Here is a 24,313-nt window from a genome sequence, read left to right on the forward strand (position 1 = left end):
TTTGGCCGGGCGACGTCTGAGTCGGCATGTCATTCCATTTATTGTCTCTCATCATTGTATGATGTCTTGCCCAAGGACCCACACTGGATGATGTCATTGTGCTCATTTTCTCTGCCACAAGTGGGATACGAACCCTCGTCTCCCATATGCCAAACCGATGGATGTAGCGGTCCCGAGTGATGGGAACATCAGAAAGAAGGAACATGAGAAAATCGAGAAATACCAAGGGCTCAGAGAGGAGCTGGAGAGAGCCTGGAAGGTAAAGGTGACAGTCGTGCCTGTGGTGGTCGGAGCACTTGGGGCAGTGACCCCCAAACTCGACGAGTGGTTGCAACAGATCCCGGGAACAACATCGGATATCTCGGTCCAGAAAAGCGCAGTGCTGGGAACAGCACGGATACTGCGCAGAACCCTCAAGCTTCCTGGCCTCTGGTAGAGGACCCGAGCTGAAATGGGGACAGACACCACCCATGGTGGGTGAGACGAGGATTTTTTTTTTTTTTTTTTTTTTTATATACAGTAAAGTATATATATATATATATATATATATATACAGTAAAGTCTCGTTATATCGATATCGGATATATCGATACTATATATATATATATATATATATATATATATATATATATATATATATATATATATATATATATATATATATATATATATATATATATATATATATATATATATATATATATATATATATAGGCCCAGAGCAACCAGCAAAATTTTAGTTCGCTGACATGAATGAGAAGCGAAACGTCCGACACCTTCAAAGAAGTACTGATGACGGCTGAAGAAAACCTTTCCTCAATATCGATATTGTAAATATAACAACATACCAGTGGCGGTCCGTGCATTTCACACCTAGGCCTTCAGTGAAGTCCTGCTTAGTCCGACTTGAACAAATATCCCTTATAATACTATAATTTATAACACAACGGCTGGAGATATCATTTAGAAAAGCACACGCACGCAGTACTGGGCGTGGCATCACCTTAATCGTCTACAACACAGGCGATTTTCCGGAGCAATTACAGATCAATAAACTGCATCAGCAATTAGAACTTGTCACTATACGTGATACTGCAAACACTTAAAAATAAAAGGAAATTTAAAATCATTTGTCCACAAAGTTTTATGAAGTCCACCAAGAATATGCAATCTTTAACAAGATTTTACGCTAAATTACAAAATGTCAGTTTAATATAAGAAAAACAACAAGACGTTCACAAAAAGAACTATTTGTTGTAAATAAAAATAAACAAATCTTTTTCATTTGTTCTTGAGAATAGGTTTACCTACATGCGACAGCGAGTTGTCCTCTCCTTCAGCCATTGTGGGTTAAAAAAGCGAGTAGATATACTTGGTTTTTCTGCTAAAGTTTCCGCGTCTGATCTGTTGTCAGCTTGGTTGATTTGCATAGCGCTGCCTCCGCTGAGGGCTGAGGTAAAGTGAGTATCCAATCACAGGACGCGTACGTCATGTTCAACGCGAGGCCCTCGAGCTGGCCTTACTGTGCCAATTCGTGATCTGATTGGCTATCACAACTGTATATCAACTACATGTGCCCGTTCATGTACAGCGCACAGACGCCCTCACTGTTGATTCTGAAGGCGTCGGTCAGATTTCATACAGCCTGGCGACACAAACTAGCTGAATTCTGATTGGATTAAAAACTCTGACCTAAAACTACAACACTGAAAGGAGCATAACCAAATGGATATAATATAACATCAAGAAAACAGTATGTAGAATAATTCTATATATATTTAGAAAAAATAATGTTTTAATGAAATTGACTTTTATTATAATTATGATAATGATGTCTGATTATGTTAGGCCAGCAGAGAAGGCCTTGCTGGCCCTGACGGCCCACCACTGCAACATACAGTATCGTCTGTATTATGGATGTATGTTTTTGTTGTTGTTGTTGTCAGTGTAGTGCTACCTCGGTTTACAAACCCCTTGGCTTACGAACTTTTGAGTTTACGAACATTAAATTCATGAACATCTTACCTTGGCATCCAAACTATTTTTCGGCATACACACAGAGCGCCACAATGAGTGATGTGTCGTTGGCGAACAATCCTGTTCTCCTAAGAAGAAAATGGCAGCCAACTCATTTTTGTCCGCTAATCCCCGCCCCCAGTCTTCGGTTAAAACCATGTGATTGGTCAAGAACGCAGCAGTTAGGGGAGTTGCTTTAAACATTAAAGAGACAGGCAGAAAACAGAGAGAGAGTGGGAAAATGGAAAGAAAACAGTGGAATTTGGACCCATTTCAACGTTGATAGTTCAAAGGCAAAGTGCAGACTGCAAGGTTAAAATTCTCATCAATCAGGCTCCACAAATAACCTGCATACACCCTCTACACCTCGGACTTCAATTACAACACCCCAACCTGCCACCTTCGGAAGTTCTCTGACGACTCAGGAAACTGAGGTCTTTTGGAGTTCAGGGGTCACTCCTAAAGACTTTCTATGACTCTGTGGTGGCATCAGCCATCCACTATGGCATTGTCTGCTGGTCAGGCAGCATCACCACCCGGGACAGAAAAAGACTGGAGCGCTTTGTCAAGCGGGCCAGTTCTGTCCTGGGCTGCTCGCTGGACTCTCTAGAGGAGGTGGGCAACAGACGGACGCTAGCAAAACTAAAAGCTATGACGGACAGCCCCTCCCACCCCCTCCTGCCCATCCTGACAGCTCTGGGTAGCTCCTTTAGCCAGAGACTATTACACCCGCGCTGCAAGAAGGAGAGGTACCGCCGCTCGTTCCTACCGACTGCTGTCAGGCTTCACAATTACCAATGATCACATGTGAAAAAAAAAAAAATGGACACTTGTAAATATGGGTTGTTGCAATATATCTAAATGCATTTCTTGATTCTGCAGTATGTACAGTCTTGTTTATAGAACGGTTTTTGCACATCTACATTTGCACAGTATATAGTTGACATTTTTATTTTGTTATGCTTAGAATATCTAGTTTTCTATCCTTTCACTCCCACCCCAACCCCATCCCTCTTCAATTGCTGCTGTGGACCGCAAATTTCCCCATTGCGGGACGAATAAAGGTATTCTTATTCTGATTCTGATAAGCCATCTGTACACTTGATGCAAAAAGCTATCAACCCAGCTAAACAGACCACAATTGATGAGGAACAAGGTAAATTATTGCAGAGAAAGCACCTACAAGGGAACATTCCTCAATATGGCGAAACAAGAAGGCTACATTCCTCATCAAGTGTTTAATGCTGATCATTTTAATGGTTTCCTATGGGAAATTAATTTTTGGGATACACACTTTCTACCTTACGCACTCTGTCTGGGAACCAATTAAGTTCGTAAGTCAAGGTATCACAGTACTAAAAAAGTCATTTAAACTCATAATTAAAAATGCTGAAACAGCAATGTTAGTCAAAGGAACTAATCAACTCACTGCCAAAACTTTTAAAGCAATAAAATTGAACACAAGACAAGTGGACTGTGGACACTGCTGGCCATTCTAGCTAACACATTACATAACACTATAGAATAGTCACAGACGATTATCTGTGAGCTGCAGTGTTATAGAGTTGTATACTGTATATGGTCAATTATTGTCAACGTGGACTTAAAACCTGCCTGTTCTTATCATAATATGTCTTAATATTAATAACCTTTACAACCTATGTAATAAACAACTGACTCGACCTTTTCTCTCAAGTATATAAGGACCCAGCTTTGCTGAAGTTCTTTGGGTCTCTCATCTGGTCCCAAAGGTGAGTTATTAAGGAAACTCTGACTTTCTTTTGATTTATATGTGATTGTCTTGAATAACTTTTTGTTTTGTTGTATCTATGTGTTTATTTTTACAGTAACATAATTAAATTGTGTGGAATACGAAAATAAAAGCAAGATGACCAGGTTGACAATACTTGCAGGTATGTCAATACATTTATACATATACCCTTGTGCTAATTAATTGCACCACCCTGTGATCTTAACTGTTGGCTGTTTTAAATCATTCTAAAGCTTGTGAAAAGTTCAGAACAATCGATAAAAAGGTTTCTTCAGCCGTCATCGGTACTTCACACAATCAATCAGGAGAATAATTGGGAATCGAAAACAGCTATGGTAGGTGTCACAGAGTTTTACACTGCTATGATAGGTCCCTGCTCTCAGGTTGGGGGGGAGCAGAGGAATACTCCCTTCGGCTCCACTGATTGTCCTGACTAACGACGGGCCTGATTGCTCCACTTCCTCCGGTATCACCTCATCAGCATTACTAATACTATGTTGCCTAAGTAGACTGTTGTACGAACGATCCAAAGTAAGACTTTAGTTCGCTGAAGAAGCATCTTGGATAAGAAGCGAAACGTCCGACACATTCAAAGAGGTACAGATGACGGCTGAAGAAACCTTTTTATCGATGGACCACTCCTGTACGACTGAGAGCTTACACAGACGAAGTTCAGAACAATGTTTGCCACTATCGGGGAGGTATACTTGACCAATCCCTAGTTAATATGTTTGCCAGGCCTCTGACTGGATAATTAATGTATTACCATGTCCTAATCCCCTTTCCGTCGGGTATAAAAAGAAGGGGTTTGGGGTTTATAAATCAAGATGGATACAACACAGCAGATTTCTTTGCACAGAAGGACATTATTATTATTGATAATAATAATAATAATAATAATAATAATAATAATAATAATAATAATAATAATAATAAATTTGATATCTCGGCGCTTTTCAAAACTCTCAAGGTCACTTTAAAGTCACAGGATAACTTTTTCTGTGGGTGAGCAGCGCCAGCCACACGCGCCAGCGTTCACTAAACCTGGAAGTTAATAGATAGAAATTATAAAAAAGACAAAGAGAATAGTTTTGCACAATCTTTCTTACTAATGTCTACATAAACAAAAGTCAAAAGAATAAAAAAAAACTAAATAACAAATAATATGACAACACAAAGACACAGAGAGTCATTCATTCTCCAGGAATTACTGTACCCTCTTTGTGATGTGAAGCAATGAATTTAAACTGGCCAGAAAATCAATTTACGGCTGTTTTTAAGTGAAGATCATCAAAATAGGTCAGCAGATGTTTTTCACTGAACTGAAAAACAGAAGCTCCTTTTTTGATGGATTGGCCTGGCAATTCACCGGACTTGAACCCGATTGTGAATTGATGGTCAAGATTCATCTGAGTGAGAAAGATTGCACAACAAAAAAGGCCCAATTTGTGCTATCAGAATCAGAATCAGAATCAGAATCAGAATCAGAATCATCTTTATTGCCAAGTATGTAGAACACACAAGGAATTTGTTTCCGGTAGAACACGCTGCACTAGTAATAATAATAATAATAATAATAATAAATAATAATAATAATTGGATTGGATTGGATTGGATATGCCTTTATTAGTCTCACAGTGGAGAAATTTACATTTCACAGCAGCAAAGTGATGAAAGGAATGAAAGTAGAAAAACGAAATACATGAGCTGCTGGAAATAATAATAATAATAATAATAATAATAATAATAATAATAATAATAATAATAATAAGAATAATTAATAATAAGTACAGATGACGGCTGAAGAAACTTTCTCGTCGATGGACCACTCCTGTAAGATTGAGAGCTTACACGGACAAAAAATGTATCCAATTATGCCAAAATAACAGGGCGGTGCAATTAATTTGCACAAGGATGTATACCTATTTACACGCTTGTCTCTTGAGGTTTGATGATAAATATTTCTCTGTAATCAATATAGGCTTGTGCCTGGTGCTATGTCAACTGGGTAAGTTGTCCACAAAGACATTTCCGTTTCAATCAACGTCATTCCAAATCAGTTGTCTGGTGAATCTGTTGATGTTTGCCTTCCTTCCAAAAGGATCTGCCACCCAAATGGTGTGCTACTTCACCAACTGGTCGCAGTACAGACCTGGTGAGGGCAAATACATGCCACAAGACGTGGACCCCTTCCTGTGCACCACCCTGATCTACGCCTTCTCAATCATCAACTCCAAAAATGAGCTGGTTACTTATGAGTGGAATGACGACGTTCTGTACAAGTCTTTCAACAACCTAAAGACCAAGTAAGTCAGCCAAATGTCAATCGAAGCTACGGTGATACCTCAGTTTACGAATCCCTTGGATCACGACCTTTTTGGTTTCCGAACGTTAAATTTACTAACATTTTACCTTGGCATATGAACTTTTTTTCGTGATACACACAGAGCTGCCTCAATGAGTGATGTGTCGTTCGGAAACGAGCCCGTTCTTCTAACAACAAAATGGCAGCTGACTGTTTTGGTCCTCTATTCCCCACCCCCAGTCTTCGGTTAAAGCCATGTGATTGGTCAACAACGCAGCAGTGAGGGGAGGTGGTTTAAACATTAAAGAGACAGGCAGACAACAGTGAGAGTTTTCAACTTTGATAGTTCAAAGTCAAAGTGTAGAATGCAAGGTTAAAATCTCCCATCAATCAGGCTCCACAAATAACGCGCACAAGCCATCTGAACACTTGATGCAAAAAGCTACCAACCCAGCTAAACTGAACTCATTTGATGAGGAACGAGATAAAATTATCACAGAGAAAGCACCTACAAGGAATCATTCCTCAAGATGGTGAAAGAAGAAGGTTACGTTCCTCATCACGTGTTTAATGCTGAGGAAACCGGCCACTCCGTTCCATCAAGCCATCAACGAACATCACAAAGTTAAATAAAATGACTTTATTATACAGCACAACTTATTTATTTAAGTATATTACCATATCACATTTATTATACATAAAATAAGGTCTATTTTGTGTAGTTTTAAGGCTTAGAAAAGTGTAAAATTATGTTTTATGGGAACCTGGGAATGGATTAATCCCATTTTAATTGTTTCCTATGGGAAATTAATTTTTGGGATATGCACTTTTCGCCTTACACACTGTCTGGGAACCAATTAAGTTTATAAGCCAAGGTATCGCTGTATTTTGGACTATGAGTCAATATGTGATGACCATGACTAGACATTTTTTTTAACTTCTTACTTCCTTGAAACATGTAAATTGGGCAAAATGATTATGTTAGGTTCAGATTATCTTGAAAGGATGATCATTTATTGATGGAAAAATCGAGCAGGAATCAAAAGTAAATAATAATAATACATTTCATTTCCAAGCGCCTTTCAGAACACTCAAGGACACTTTACAATCAAAAAACAATACAGAAAACAATAAAACCATAAATAAAATGCTAAATAATAAAATAACTAATTGAACTAGACTATGAATGCAATTTTAAACAGATGGGTTTTGGTGGGATTTGTAAGTAGGAAGGGAGTCAATATTACGGATGTTGGGTACAGAGCGGCTGAAAGCTCTGCACCCAATTGTGGTGAGACGGGCAGAAGGCACATAGAGGTGAAGGGAGGATGAGGATCTTAGGGGCCGAGAGAGAACAGAGATTTGAAGCAGGTCAGCCACATAGTAAAAGTAAGAGACAAAAAGAGTCTTTAATATTTGGGATGGCACAAAATGTGGGCTCCCGTATTGATGTTAGGGCCGAGAGAGCGCCGCCGCTGTATGGGTGAACCTTTATGAAGACCGCGGATATGACCGGTCGTATAATTAAACGGAGGAAAAAGTTTCTTCAGCCGTCAACTGAACACTCTTGTATGACTGAGAGCCTACGCAGACAATATCAATCGGATGTTTTAAGAAAATGAAACAATGTTTACAATGTGTTTGTATGGCGAATTCCATTAACAGATTAATGACAATAGTTCTCTGCTCGCCCCAACCCGAGAGCAGGCACCTATCACAGCAGAGTATAGATATATATATATATATATATATATATATATATATATATATATATATATATATATATATATATATATATATATATATATATATATATATATGGCTGTACATCTGTACTTACACTATCCGTATATAGATATATATATATATATATATATAGTAAAGTCTTGTTATATCGATATCGGATATATCGATATTCCCGGTTATATCGATATTTTTTCGGACTCCCTTGAATATCGATATAACGAGACTTTACTGTATATATATATATATATTATATATATATATATATATATATATATATATATATATATATATATATATATATATATATATATATATATATATATATATAGATATAGATATAGATATAGATATAGATATATATATCTATATACGGATAGTGTAAGTACAGATGACGGTTGAAGAAACCTTCCCATCAATGGACTACTCCTGTACGACTGAAAGCTTACACAGATTACTATTTATTTTTTCTTCTTGTATTTTTTTTTGTACTTTCCAAATTTCTGTTATATGTTATTATAGTCACCAAACAAAACAAAAAAAAATAACAAAAACTGCAATTTACAGGAATCCTCATCTGAAGACTCTTCTGGCTGTTGGTGGATGGAACTTTGGATCCCAACAGTGAGTTGTCTTTTTAACATTGGACATTGTTAGTTTAGAATAATCCAAGCTAATATTAGCACAGTTACATTTAATCTTTTAACAATTTTGAACGGAATTAGATATTTACCTTATTGCGCAACATTTTACCCGAACAATTGGCGTGTTCGTTGTGAGAGGGATGACCAAAAAGCCGGCAAGTTACTCACAGATAATTTATTCCTAACAATTTGATCGAATACAGATTTCTGGGTATTAGGTCCCTGACAGAAAATATTTGTGTGCCCCCAAATCAGTACGAGAGACGATGACTGAGACTGAGAGCCCAGATTTAAATGTGTACCACATGCATATTCAAATTTGGCCCACACAAAGAAATTCTCCATTTGGTCCTTCCTGGGATCTGGTTTCACGTCTCTGTTCCCAAGGTATTTCCCGACCTCGAGGCGGGATGGAAGGTAGATCAAAAGTTGCGTCCTGCCGAGTCAGCGTTTGGTCACTTCCTTTCATCTGCCATGTCTAGCGTTTGGCCATGGTGTCGTTTTACACTTCCTTTATGTTTGCCAGCCGGCTCCCCTTCAATCTCCGGGCACCTAAAAAACATGTCTCCAACCAACAATATCTCTTTGTTCTGTTATCTATCTAATTACATGCAAAGCAATATTTATACTGATTAAACTTTTTACCTTGAGCAATATGGCTAAATAATTGTATCTATTTCCTTCAACATGCATCCATTGCTTGGACCGTACAAATTGTGTGCTGGTCGTATCAGGAGTACTGGGGGATGAGATTCTAGATGTTCTATTTCCGACTATGTGTAAAAGGCTTCAATACCGTTTCCTGCAGGTTTTCCATCATGGTGTCCAACCCAACGAACCGTCAGACTTTCATCCAGTCTACCATAAAATTCCTTCGGACTCATGGTTTTGATGGTCTGGATTTGGACTGGGAGTACCCTGGAGCTCGTGGGAGCCCTCCCGGGGACAAGCAGAAGTTCACCTTGCTCTGCAGGGTGAGCACATGCTGTATATCTTGATGTGTTCTGCAGATTTTAATCAGGATTTCTTCTCTCAAAAGGATACTTTTGTAAATTGTGGGTGTATTTCCACAGGAACTTGTTCAAGCCTATGTTGCTGAGGCCAAGGCTACTGGTAATACGCAGCTCATGTTGACTGCTGCAGTGTCTGCTGGAAAGGGGACCATTGACGGAGGATATGAAATTGCTGAGATTGCCAAGTAAGTGTGTTGACTTCTTTCTTGCTAATACCAAATGAGATCTATGCTTGCAGGCACAACTGTGGATGAAGACGCTCTTGAAGGCACTCTTTTGTGTGGGGAATGGTTTGCCATTCAGTTTTTTTGTACATTATAAAAAGGTCTGTTTTATGCAGCACACGTCTTGCAAAGAAAGAGTATTCTTTATGGTATATTCCAGTTTTTTTTCTAATAATCCTTTCATATAAAGAAAAAGACAGGAATAATAGTGAGCCATGTTAACTCATCGAGCTAGCTAGCTATTTGCTATCTACAGGTAACATCCGACTTACAACCAGCTCGACGTACGACCACCCGTATTTACGACCATGACTTCCAGACTCTATTTTTAAAATTTTAAATTCTACGCCTGGGACTGCAACGTGCTAGCAGGCCGGCAACGTGTATGACAATTTCGGCCAGCCAGCCAGCATCTCACTCGCACAGCAATCGACCGTGTGATGGCACCAGAAGGGGGAATTTGCGAGTAATTTAGCCTCAGAGTCCCTATTTGAATGGATTTTGACTTGCGATCATTTTGACTTACGACCGTTTGGTCGGAAAGGAACTCGGTCGTAAATCGGATGTTACCTGTATTTGCTATCTAACTGGCTGGCTATCTATCTAGCTAGCTAACTGTTAGCTATCTATTGGCTAGATAGATAGCTTTCTATCTATTTGAGTTACTTCCGGGTTGAGTGAACGTTGGCGCGTGTGGCTGCCGCTGCGCACCCACATAAAAAATGATCCAGTGACTGTGAAGTGAACTTGAGAGTTTTGAAAGGCACTAAGAAATGAAATGGATTATTATTATTGTCATATCCATGTGAACTTCAGTTTATTTTGTACCTAAATCAGGGAACTGGACTTTATCAATGTGATGACCTACGACTTTCATGGAACTTGGGAGCGGTTCACCGGTCACAACAGCCCTCTGTTCCGTGGGTCTGAGGACTTTGGTGACCTCATCTACTTTAACACTGTCAGTCACAATAACTTACTCTGGGAGGTCTAATCTTCTTTTCAAAAACGAGATCTGAACCATTTTCTATTCCCTATTTAGGACTACGCAATGAAGTACTGGCGAGACAATGGCACCCCAGTGGAGAAACTGAGGATGGGTTTTCCTGCCTATGGTCGTACGTTCCGTCTGACGTCATCAAACACCGGAGTTGGAGCCCCAGCGAGTGGACCCGCATCAGCTGGTCCATTCACACGTGAAGCTGGATTCTGGTCCTACTATGAGGTCCTAGAAATACTTTAGCATTTGAAATCTTTCGTGCGAGTCAGAACACGACAAAAATTGTAGTCAACAGCATAACGCTTTATGATGTACAGTGATACCTCGGTTTACGAACCCATTGGAATACAAACTTTCCGGTTTACGAACGTTACAATTATGAAAATTTTACCTTGACATAGGAACTATTTTTCGGGATACACACACAGCGCCACAATGAGTGATGTGTTGTTCGCGAATGAGCCCTTTCTCCTAACAAGACAATGTCAGGCAACTGTTTTTGTCCTCTATTCCCCGCACCCAGTCTTCGGTTAAAGCAACGTGATTGGTAAAGAACGCGGCAGTGGGGTGGGGTGGGGGGGTAAACATTAAAGAGACGGGCAGACGAAAGTGAGAGTGAGTGATGAAATGGATAGAAAACAGTGAAATTAGTTTCAACTTTGATAGTTCAAAATCAGAGTGTAGACTGCAAGGTTAAAATATCCTATCAATCAGGCTCAACAAATAAGCCGCACAACCCATCTCTACACTTGATGCAAAAAGCTATCAACCCTGTTAAACAGAACATAATTGATGAGGAACAAGGTAAAATGATAGCAGAGAAAGCCCCTCCAAGGGATCATTCCTCAAGATGGTGAAAGAAGAAGGCTACGTTCCTCGTCAAGTGTTTAATGCTGATTAAAGCTATCCATTCCATCAGGCCATCAACGACCATCATAAAGGTCAATAAAACGACTTTATTATATGGTACAGTTTATTTCTTTAATTATAATACCATAGCAACTTTTATTATACATAAAATAATGTATATTTTGTGTAGTTTTAAGGCTTAGAAAATTAGATTCCTATGGGAAATTAATTTTTGGGATACACACTTTTCGCCTGACACTGTCTGGGAACCAATTAAGTTCGTAAACCAAGGTATCACTTTGACTTTGTTGTCCGTGGTTCAGATCTGCAACTTCCTCAAGGGGACTACCATTCAATGGATCGATGACCAGAAGGTTCCTTATGCCACCAAAAACAACGAGTGGGTGGGATTTGACAACAGGGAAAGCTATGAGACCAAAGTAGGTTGGAATGAACTGGAAATATTTGAGCGGCCCACCGGACCTGATTGAAATGTTCTGTCTTGATCCCATTAGGTGCGTTACCTGCAAGAGCAGCGGTTTGGTGGTGCTTTTGTGTGGGCCCTTGATTTGGATGACTTTGCTGGACGATTCTGTGGAGCTGGAAACCACCCTCTTCTGGATCATCTACGCACGCTTCTCAATATTGGTAAAGCATACCTGTAACTGTAACTTAAGACAGTAAGCTAGCTATCTAGCGAATAGATAGCTAATACCTAGTGAATAGATATCTATTGGCTAGCGAATAGATGGCTATTAGCTAGTGGATAGATAGCTATTAGTGAGCGAATCGATAGCCATTAGCTAGCGAATAGATAGCTGATAGCTAGGGAATAGAGAGCTAATAGCTACCGAATAGATAGGTATTGGCTAGGGAATAGATGTCTATTAGCTAGTGAATAGATCTATTTGCTAGGTATTAGCGATCTATTCACTACTTAATAGCTATCTATTCACTAGCTAATAGCCATCTATTCGCTAGTCAATACCTATCTATTCAGTAGCTATTGGCTATCTATTCCCTAGCTATTACCTATCTATTCGCTACGTCTGTGTAAGCTCTCAGTCGTACAGGAGTGGTCCATCGATGAGAAGGTTTCTTCAGCCGTCATCTGTACTTTTTGAAGGTGTCGGACGTTTCGCCTCCTATCCAAGAGGCTTCGTCAGCGAACTAAAGTCTGACTGGTCGTATCGGCCCTATTTATATATCCCTAATGTCCAGACATGGTGGCGCCGGACACAGCTATGATAGGTCCCTACTCTCAGGTTGGGGGGAGCAGAAGACCACTCCCTGTGGCCCCACTGATTCTACATGTTCCTACATTCCTGACTAACGACTGGCCTGTTTGCCCCCCTCCCTCTGGTATCACCTCATCAGCATTACTAATGTTGCCTAACTTATGTTGCCTAAGCAGGCTATTGTATGAACGATCCAAATTGAACCTCACCCCACCAGACCGGTTTAATTAAGGATTTAGTTGTTTTATGAGAATCGCTAGATAATAGCTATCTATTCGCTAGGTATTAGCGATCTATTCACTAGGAATTAGCAATGTATTCCCTATCTATTAGCGATCTATTCGCTAGCTAATAGCTATCTATTCACTAGCTATTAGCTATCTATTCACTATATAGATAGCTAACTTGCTGACGGCTGCCTACTCGGGCGCCATCTTGGACTCCTTCCTTTTAGCTAATACCTAGCGAATAGATCACTAATACCTAGCGAAAAGATAGCCAATAGTTATCCATCTAGCTAATTGATACAGTACCGAGCTAAATGGCTAGATAGCCATCTAGATAACAAGTTAGCCAGCTAATAGATTTTCAAGAGGTCAACTGAAGACGCATAGCTGATGGACTGCCTACATCTGTTCAATTAATAATAATTATAATGAGGATCCATTTCATTTATAAGCACCTTTCAGAACTCTCAAGGTCACTTTACAATCACAGGATAGGTTTTTCTGTAGGTGGGCAGCGGCAGCCACACGCGCCAGCGTTCACTCAACCCAGAACTTGATAGATAGAAAGCTAGCTAGTTCGCTAATAGATAGCTAATAGATAGCTAATAGATTGCTAATAGATAGCTAATAGCTATCTAGCTAGATAGCTAATAGATAGCTAAATAGCCAATAGATAGCTGGTTAGATAGCTACCGAGCTAGATATCTGTATAGCTAATAGCTACATGGCTAAATAGCTAGAATGCCAGCTAAATAGCTAATAATAGATAGCAAATAGCAGTATTAACTCATTCACTGCCAGATATTGTTCGAGTCTGAAATGAAATATGACAAGTCAGAATCAGATTTATTGGTCAAGTGTGCAAAACAAAAAACAAATACAAAAACAAGTAAAGAATTTACTTCCCAATTAAGTGCGGCCGACGTCCGATTTTTGTAGTTGACGTTTTTCAAAACAGAATAAATAGAAAGCTAGCAAACTAGCTAATACATAGCTAATAGATAGCTAGCTAGATAGCGAGATACCATATAGCTAATAGAAAGCTACCTAGATAGCTAGCTAGTCAGCAAGATAGCTCATAGATAGCAAATAGACAGCTAGCCATGTAGCTAGCTAGCGACATCAACCAAAAAGCGATAAATCATCACATTTTGATCAGCCAACGTTTCCCCTGTATTTTATACTTCTTTTAGCATTTCAAATGATGTACGTCGTACGACAACTTCTATACTGGAAAAAAAAAATGTAAACTGATTGTAGGTCAACGAAAATGCTACCGCCGATCGCTACTAGGGTCACTGCAAAATGGGCGTGGCCATTTCAATTAAAATGCAACTGAATCAATATGCTCCATTCAATCCACACAACCGTTTTGTTGCGTTTTTGGGTCAGAATTTAAATAACAATTCTTTCTTTTCATTCTTTTCACAATTTATTTTGTCTGTGTTTTATATGTGTGTTTGGATTTTTATGTTTTCCCAGAATAATTACTTTTTTTTTTGGGGGGGGGTATTTATTTTCTGTTTTCATGAATTTTAGAGGAAATTGACACCCAAAAGTCGTCCGAAAATTTTAACGCTATCTAACTACCTAGCTAGCGATCTATTTGTTATCTATTAGATAGCTAGCTAACTTTCTATCTATTTGAGTTGTTCCGGGTTGAGAGAATGCGTGTGGCTGCCGCTGCTCGCCCGCAGAAAAACTGATCCTGTGACTGTAAAGTGACCTTAAGAGTTTTTAAAGGCGCTTAGAAATGAAATGTATTATTATTATTAATATAAACCAGCAAAGTAATCCTCAATCGTATTTTTATTTATTTTGAATTGCTGCGTACGGTCGTATGGATAAAAGCATAACATGCACATGCGCGGTAAGCTAGCTGTCTGCGTTTCAGCTCGCGTTAGCATTTTAATAATGTATGCCGTACTACAACTTTTCTACCGCCATTGTAATCCTTTATAAGTGTAGCTATTAGCCAAGGTTGACAGGATGGCTATCTGAAATATTTCAACTTCCAAAAACACATTCCAAAATCTTAAGTTAACATCACTTATTTCTTGTCGTGTCCTTCAGAGTTGCCCCCACTGCCTCCGACCACCACCCCAAAACCTGGCGCTAGCACCACGGCGCGACCAACCACAACCACCACGGCCACAACTCATGCCCCTGGATCGGGCTTCTGCAACGGAAAACCCGATGGCCTTTATCCCCACGAGGATGACAGACACAAGTTCTACATGTGTGCTGGTGGAATCACCCATGTGAGGAATTGTGGTAGCGGATCCGTCTACGACGACGGCTGCAAGTGCTGCACGTGGCCATGAGCAACGACTGGAGGAAACAGACATAACAACTCAAAGAAACATCTAATAAAACTTATCAAGCAACGGTTGTGTGTTGAATTATTTCTAATAGAAATATTAATAATAATACATTTCATTTACAAGCGCCTTTCAAAACTCTCAAGGTCACTTTACAGTCATAGGATAAGCTTTTCTGTACGTGAGCAGTGGCAGCTACATGAGCCAGCGTTCACTCAACCCTCAAGTAACTTGATAGATAGAACGCAAGCTGGTTTGCCCATAGATAGCGAATAGATAGCTAATAAATAGCTCATCGATAGACATCTGGCGGTGTTATTTCCTTCCACCTGGGGGCGGCATTTCCCTTTGTACCTGGTTTCGGATTCAGCTGTTGTTGAATCGCTATATAAATCAATGTGTCGTACTTTGTTACATCCGGGTTGAGTGAACGCTGGCGCGTGTGGCAGCCGCTGCTCACTCGCAGAAAGAATATCCTGTGACTGTAAAGTGTCCTTGAGAGTTTTGAATGGCACTTATAAATGAAATGTATTATTATTATTATAATAGATAGCTAGCGAGTTAGCCAATAGATAGCTAACTAGATAGCCAATAAATAGCTAGTTAGATAGCTACCTAGCTAGATATCTATATACCTGATAGATATATAGCTAGCTAGCCAGCTAAATAGCGAATAGATAGCAAATAGCAATATGAACTCATTCACTGCCAGATAACAATAACAATAATAATAATAATAATAATAATAATAATAATAATAATAATAATAATAATAATAATAATAATAATACAGTTCATTTCTAATCGCCTTTCAAAACTCTCAAGGTCACTTTTTACAGTCACAGGATACGTTTTTTTCTGAGGGTGAGCAGCGGCAGCCAAAAGCGCCAGCGTTCACTCAACCCCGAAGTAACTCAGATAGCAAGCTAGCTAGCTAGTGAAAAGCTAGCAATTAGCCACCGAATAGATAGCTAATAGCCAGCAAATAGACAGCTAATAGCTAGTGAATAGATAGCTAACAGCTAGCTATTAGCCAATGTATAGATAGCCATTACCTCGCAAATAGATAGCGATTAGCCAGCGAATAGATAGCTATTAGTACTTGAGACGTGAAGCAAAATGGGAGACCAAACAAATGTAAATTTCTCCACTGTGAGACTAATAAAGGCATATCCAATCCAATCCAATCCAATCCAATCCAATCCAAACAATGAACACCCCTAAAGATCGTCTAAAGAAAACAAACACCATATTGTTCGAGTATGAAGAATTATGTTATGACCATAAAATGTTCTTATGAAATATGACATGCCAGAATCAGATTTATTATTCAAGTGAACAAAAACAAGTAAGGAATTTACTTCCCAATTAAGGGCGGCCCGGTAGTCGAGACGTCCAATTTTTGTATTTGACATTTTTCAAAACAGCGTATCTCTGCCCAGAGAACACAAAAGTTAGCTCAATGTTCAAGCTAACGTTGAACATTGAGAATAACACCCTGTTTTGGTTTTCTTCAACCTGTTGCATAGAACTTGCTGAGTCGAATATTTCCTTGCATATCATCGCACGTCCATCCAATAGCAAACTTTTGTCACGTGCTCGGTGAGAGTTTCAGTGTCCACAATGATTTGAATGTGATGAAAAAGAGTGTGCAGCGGCTTTTGACAACCTAGCAGCATACACCTAAAAAGAGAAATTGGGTGTTGAGGTGGTTGGGAATAAATTAGCGACATAAGAACAGACGCACAGTGTGTTCATATCGATGAAAAGGTTTCTCCAGCTGTCATCTGTACTTCTTTGAAGGTGTCAGACGTTTCATTTCTCATCCAAGAGGCTTCGTCAGCGAACTAAAAGTTGCTGGTAGTTTTGGCCCTACATATATATCCCTACAGTCCAGAGGTGGCGGTATCAGACCTCTGCTATGATAGGTCCCTGCTCCAAGGCCAGGGGGACCTTATCAACAACGCAGGGATAATATTACTGGGCCTCAAGATGCAGTACATATGCACCTAAAAGCTAGCAACCACTTATTTGACGACAGTGAGGTTGAAAGCAAAAAAAAATAGATAGGTTGAAAGGGGAATAAAAGAAGCTATCTTCATAAAACAGCAAAACCCTTCACTAAATCGCCATGGCGGGGCGATGTTTAATTTGGATCGCTCTTATAAAAGGGTTCTTAGGCAACCTAGGCTTAGTTATAAATGGGGCAATCAGGCCAGTTGTAGACCCCATAATAAGGCAGGACGATAGAAGTAATCAGTCAGGACAATAGAAGGGACCTATCATAGCAGAGGTCTGGCACGACACCTCTGGACTGTAAGCATATATATATATATACAGTAAAGTCTCGTTATATCGATATCGGATATATCGATAGTCCCGGTTATATCGATACTATTTCTATGCACGCACGGAGAAAACTACATGCATCGGATATATCGATAGTCCCGGTTATATCGATATTTTTCGGACTAATATCGATATATTTATATATATATATATATATATATATATATATATATATATATATATATTATATCTCTTGGACGAGAAGCGAAACGTCCGACACCTTCAAAGAAGTACAGATGATGGCTGAAGAAACCTTTTCATCGATGGACCACTCCTGCACCACTGAGAGCTTACACAGACGTAGTGTGTTCGTATGTACAAAATCAGAAAGTGACGGCAAAAAAAAAAAAAAAAAAAAACATGTCAACACTATCTTGTTACCAATATGTCATTTTAACATGATTAAAAAAAACAGCCAAAAGACCAAGAAAAAAAAAAGGAGAAATGCATTCTAGAGCAAGAGATCAATGGCAAAAGGCAGTGGCGGTCTGTCAAGGCCTGCAAAGCCTCCTCTGCTGGCCGAAAAATCTGAATCACGGACTGATTTTAATTATATTTTGTTCATGAATACTTAAATACTTAAAGGACAAGCATCTAAAATACCCAAAACACGCAGTATGATATTTTTATTCAAATGCAAAACACCAAATAAAATGACTTAAAGTGTCCAAAATCTGCAAAAAATTGAGCTGCGAATTGGGCATTTTCAGAAAGTCCCGCCCCCAGTTTGTGACGTCACGCCAAAACGTCTTGCATTGCTGGAGAATAAAAACAATGGCTTCAGATTCGGATAATATGCTTTCTTGTTACACATTCAGTTATGAATATGATTCAAATAGTTCTGAAGAGGAAAGCCTACATGTTTGCAATCAATTAAATAATTTATTCTGTGTCATTTGGAGGCCAACGGGCAGGGGGGAATGTTGCACCCAAAAATGGCGACCAGCTCCCGTGAGGAATGAATCAGCCCGTTTCCACAGGCTGATAAATTCTTTCCATGGAGCTTGGACTCCCTCTGCTGGCGGCTTTTGGATGTAACATCAAGGTTTTCAGATAAACAGTACAGCAAAATACATTGACGTAATCAAGGATGCGACAATGTGTCTTTTTGTCGGTCGGGGGAGGGGTCCTTTCATGACGTAATGTGAGTACTCATCACCAACTCAAAAACAAGACTTCCTGAATGTTCAGTGCGAGTCTTAAAACGTAAAATATAGATAGCTATATGCGATGGAATCTTTGTAAAATACGCTCAGTCGAAGTCATTTGAAGCTATTTTACAAATTATGGACGCAACTTGTCCGGAGACGTCGGTTGTCCTTTAAATAATTCCTAATTGTCTTTCAGCTTCATTTTCCTCTGTTGTACTGCTTCCAGATGTGTGTTTTCGTATTTAAGCATTGAACCAATCACATTTCAGCCATCATTTGTTAACAGGGTAAGAAATCGACCTGGATGCCTTCATAATCAGTTCTGCAGGCCCTGTAGCATCAAATGTGTCAATCAAACTGTTGCTTTAACCAGATTTCGAGTTCGCAACCTAAAAGGGGTACCGTGAGAGTTTTCTCACATTCTGATTGGCTCGTCAAATGATTATAAATAGATAAAAACAGAGCAGTGAAGCAACTTACGAACAAAATCACCTTACGAACGACCGCTCGGAACGTATTTCGTTCGTAAGGTGGGGAGCATCTGTACTATGCAATTTGATGATTTGACTCTGTACTTTTTTTGTCCTACACTCCCTTTACAGTCCATTTATGTCATTATGGTCTGGCTATCTCCAGTGAAGCATACTGGCCAGAGCTAGCACACTGCATTTAATAGCGGTTTTGTCAACTGACAGTGGCTGAAGGATGAGAAGAAATACATTTGGTGGCAGATATATTGTTGTAAAGCGATTTTCAAGACCGACTTTTCAAGAAAAATGGCCATCATTAATTAAGAAAGGTTGGTTAGTTATTTCCTGGATAATGGTAGCCTCTAGTGGACTTCTAGTTAATTACTCCGCCTTTTTTCAATCTGCATTGATTCAGACATAGCACTACTGAAGGCCTAGCGATGAAAACCATGGCCCGCCACTTGAAAAAAGGTATATTTTCGAGAGTATATGTGTGGTAATACGGTTGAGCAGAAGGTCACGGATGAGTGTGTTTTTGCAGTTGAACAGTGTTTAGCCTCTGATGTGAGTTTGACCTTCTCCTCAAGCTCATTTTGATCCAATGGAAAGTGTCAAACCGAGCAATGTCCTTCGCAGAAGCAGGGGGGGGGTACAAGTTTGTGGAATGTCAAAACTATAAATAAGCTTGCGCGAGCCAGGTGAGCGGGGGCGGGAGGCTTCAAGCATAGGCAGTAAGATTGACATGACAGTACAGTGATACCTTGACTTACAAACTTAATTGGTTCCCAGAAAGTGTGTGCAAGGCGAAAAGTGTGTATTCCAAACATTAATTTCCCATAGGAAACTAGTAAAAAGAGAATAATTTGTTTCCAGGTCCATTAACTAAATAAGCCTTAAAATTACAGCCAATATACCTTAAATTATGTATAATAAATGTGCTATGGTATTGTAATTAAATAAACTGTACAGTATAATAAAGTTGTTTTATTGACCTCTGTGATGGCTTGATGGAATGGATAGCTTTTTGAATCAACATTTGGGTAAGCTCTCAGTCATACAGGAGTGGTCCATCGATGAAAAGGTTTCTTCAGCTGTCATCTGTACTTCATTGAAGGTGTCGGACATTTTGCTTCTTATCCAATATGCTTCTTCAGCAAACTAAAGTCTTACTAGTAGGCAACATAGGATTAGTTATGCTGATGAGGTGATACTAGGGCAAATAGGGCAATCAGACTAGTCGTCAGTCAAGCAATCAGTGGAGCCGCAGGGAGTAGTCCTCTGCTCCCCCAACCTGAGAAGAGGGTCCTATCATAGCAGAGTCCGGCACTGCCACGTCTGGACAGTAGGGATAAATATAGGGCCGAAACTACCAGTAAGACTAGTTCGCTGAAGAAGTATCTTGGATAAGAAGCGAAACGTCCGACACCTTCAAAGAAGTACAGATGACGGCTGAAGAAACTTTTTGCGTGAAATGTCTCAATGAGCCCTGGGTTGTACATCTTGACATCTTGGAAGTTGTGATATTGCAACACAAACAGATGCAGGCAGACACACTAGAAACATTAATAGGTTATTTGTGGAGCCTGATTGATGGGATATTTTAACCTTGCAGTCTACACTCTGCCTTTGAACTATCAAAGTTGAAACGAGTAAAAATTTCACTGTTTTTCCATGTTCTCACACTTTCACTTTTGTTTTTTTTTCACTTTAGTTTTTTTTTTTCACTTTTGTTTTTTTTTTTTTTGTTTCAAGCTCTGTCGTCTGTCTTTCGTGTTCATGTGCAGCTCTGTGTTTCTGTAACCACTCTCTCACTCACTGCTGCATGTGTCCTGCTTGCGTGTGTCACCGCCCTCCTCTACCACGGAACTTGACCAATCACGTGCGGCTTTAACCGAAGACTGGAGAACCGACTCGTTCGCGCACGGCACATCACTCATTGTAGCGCTCAGTGTGTTTCTCGAAAAATAGTCATATCATATTCTCGCGCATTTAATGTTCGTAAAGCGAAAAGTTAATTAGCTGAAGCGTTCGTAAGCCGAGGTATCACTGTGTATAGTGCAAACGAGAAATGACAGAAGGGTGGATTTTATTGCCTGTTGATGCCGGGTCAAACACAAAGAAAAGAAAAAAAACACAGATGCTAACCCTTCAATCAGAGGACATTAAGACGAAAAAATAAATATCAATTTGTGTTTTATATCAGTGTAAAAAAGTCATCAGGTGTTTTTAATTTAACCAAGAGTAGGCAAAAAAAAGGCCTCAAAAAGTCCAATAGTTCTTTGACGGCTTACAAAGTCTCCTCAATGTCTTCTTCGAACACTCCAGGAGTGGAAGTGGTATGGGATATTTTTGAGAAACGCAACATTCCAAGACCAGTTCTAAGTCCGGTTGTGGTCCTCACAACAGGGATTCTGGGCTCTCGGCCTGGTCGGATTGATCAAACAATGATGACAAGGTCTGGCTGAGGTCCAGAGGCCCAAAGCTGATCTCGTTGGTGTGGACGAGGCGTATGAGGGCTTTGTACAGGAACTGGTCCAGATCCTAGCGAGAAGACCATAGGAATGTATAGTTATTCAGTAGCCTTCAGTAGTGCTGTGTCTGAATCAATCTATATTGAAAAAAGGTGGTGTGATTTACTACTACTGATCCTGCTACTGCTCCTGCTCCTGCTACTGCTACTGCTCCTGCTACTGCTACTGCTCCTGCTCCTGCTCCTGCTACTGCTACTACGAATGATAATAATACATTTCATTTCTAAGCGCCTTTCAAAACTCCCAAGGTCACTTTACAGTCATATGATACATGTTTCTGTGGATGAGCAGCGGTAGCCACACACGCCAGCGATCACTCAACCCGGAAGTAACTCAAATAGATAGAAAGCTAGTTAGCTAGCTACCCAATAATAATAATAATAATAATAATAATAATAATAATAATAATAATAATAATAATAATAATAATAATAATAATAATACATTTCAGTTTAAGCGTAGTTCAAAGCTCTCAAGGACACTTTACAGTCACAGACAAGCATAGGTAGTATAATGAATAAAATATCGATGAGAAGGTTTCTTCAGCCGTCATCTGTACAAAAGTGAAGGTTTCGGACGTTTCGCCTCCTATCCAAGAGGCTTTGTCAGCAAACTAAAGTCTGACTGGTCGTATCGGCCCCATTTATATATCCCTAATGTCCAGACATGGTGGCGCCGGACACAGCGATGATAGGTCCCTACTCTCAGGTTGGGGGGGCAGAGGACCCCTCCCTGTGGCCCCACTGATTGTTCCTACATTCCTGACTAACGACTGGCCTATTACCCCCACTCCCACCGGTATCACCTCATCAGCATAACGACCCTCATCAGCATTACGAAAGTTGCCTAACCTGTTTTGCCTAAGCAGGCTATTGTATGAGCGATCCAAATTGAACCTCACCCCACCAGACCGGTTTAATGAAGGATTTTGTTGTTTTATAAGAATTGCTTCTTTTACCCCCCTTTCAAACCATCTATGTTCTTTCGCTAAGATTTTAACCTCATTGTCGTCAAATGAGTGGTTGCTAGCTTTTAGGTGCAAATGTACTGCCGATTGAGGTCCACTTATATTCTACAGAGGTAGAACTACTGAAGGCCTAGGAGTGACATTAGAATCAGAATCATAATCATCTTTATTGCCAAGTATGTAGAACACACAAGGAATTTGTTTCCGGTAGAACACGCTGCACTAGTGGCCAGGGTAAGAAATTCCTTTTCATCACTTTGCTGCTGTGAAATGTAAATTTCTCCACTGTGAGACTAATAAAGGCAAATCCAATCCAATCCAAATGCATGGTTTTGCTCTTGTTCGCATTTTAGCTTTTCTCTATTGAAAAAAATCCACATCAAATTTACTTTGGCATTTAGCAGAATACAGCGGATCCCTCAAGATTTTTATTGCTGTTGGGCATTTGCGTATTTTTATATTTATAATTCATCTGCTCGTTTTATTTTTGTTACCATGGCAAATGCGATGCCCATTAGATTTTTTTTGCTAAAAAAATTGCAAAAAAACATGGACCTAAAAGGTTTGAGAAATCAACTATAAAATGACGCAACCTGATAACTAGTGCCCGCTAGCATTAGCATGTCACAGTGGAGCAGCTCCTACAAGTCCACTAGTGTGTGTATTAGCCAGGATAGTGGACACCTAAATCAATAATAATAATAATAATAATAATGATAATACATTTAATTTCAAGCGCCTTTCAAAACACCCAAGGACACTTTACAATAAAAACAAAGCACACAACAATAAAACCATAAGTACAATGATAAATAATAAAATAGCAGATTGAACTAGACATTGAAAGCAATTTTAAACAGATGGGTTTTGAGGTGGGACTTGAAAATAGGGAGGGAGTCAATATTACGGATGTTGGGTGGAAGTGAATTCCAGAGTTTGGGAGCAGAGCGGCTGAAAGCTCTGCATCCCATCGTGGTGAGACGGGCATCGGGCACATAGAGGTGAAGGGAGGATGAGGATCTGAGGGACCGAGAGGAAACAAAGATTTGAAGCAGGTCAGACAGATAGGGAGGGGCAATGGATGGCTTCGAATGTAAACAGAAGTATTTTGAATTTGATCCGATGTTTAACAGGGAGCCAGTGGAGCTGCTGGAGGACAGGGGTGATGTGGTGAAAGGAGGGGGCCGGGCTGATGAATTTTGGACGAGTTGGAGTTTATGGAGAAATTTCTGAATGACCCCGAAAAGAAGTGAGTTACAAAAATCGATACGGGAGGTGACGAGAGTGTGGATAAGGATAGCAGTGGTGTGAGGGGTGAGAGAGGGACGGAGACGATTGATATTACGGAGGTGGAAATATGCAGACCGAGTTATGTTATTTATATGGGAGTGAAAAGATAGTGAGCAATCGGGGATGACACCCAGGCTCTTGACCTGAAGGGAGGGGGACACGGTTGAACGGTGAATGGTGAGAGAGAAACTGTTTGCTTTGTGT

The 24,313-nt window shown here is 39.8% G+C and overlaps 2 protein-coding genes across 2 annotated transcripts in view; one reads left to right on the forward strand and one right to left on the reverse strand.

The window, feature by feature from the left end:
* The first annotated feature begins 3,746 nt into the window (after positions 1-3,746).
* Positions 3,747-15,418, forward strand: LOC148890928 (acidic mammalian chitinase-like). The gene is made up of 12 exons (XM_089009950.1): positions 3,747-3,767; positions 3,864-3,929; positions 5,769-5,795; positions 5,889-6,093; positions 8,403-8,459; positions 9,288-9,453; positions 9,553-9,677; positions 10,554-10,677; positions 10,759-10,941; positions 11,889-12,005; positions 12,081-12,213; positions 15,104-15,418. The coding sequence occupies exons 2-12, from the start codon at positions 3,905-3,907 to the stop codon at positions 15,352-15,354; spliced, it is 1,413 nt and encodes a 470-aa protein (XP_088866076.1). The 5' UTR covers positions 3,747-3,767; positions 3,864-3,904; the 3' UTR covers positions 15,355-15,418.
* A 5,882-nt stretch (positions 15,419-21,300) lies between these two features.
* LOC148890929 (receptor-type tyrosine-protein phosphatase gamma-like) overlaps positions 21,301-24,313 on the reverse strand; it is a 236,711-nt gene continuing 233,698 nt past the window's right edge. Inside the window, exon 16 of the mRNA XM_089010725.1 lies at positions 21,301-21,862. Coding sequence (XP_088866851.1) covers positions 21,719-21,862 — 144 coding nt within the window. The 3' untranslated portion in view covers positions 21,301-21,718. The remainder of the gene's footprint in view (positions 21,863-24,313) is intronic.

The sequence above is a fragment of the Hippocampus bargibanti genome, linkage group LG12, assembly GCF_051943395.1.
Source record: "Hippocampus bargibanti isolate YZ-2025 linkage group LG12, ASM5194339v1, whole genome shotgun sequence".
NCBI lineage: Eukaryota > Metazoa > Chordata > Actinopteri > Syngnathiformes > Syngnathidae > Hippocampus > Hippocampus bargibanti.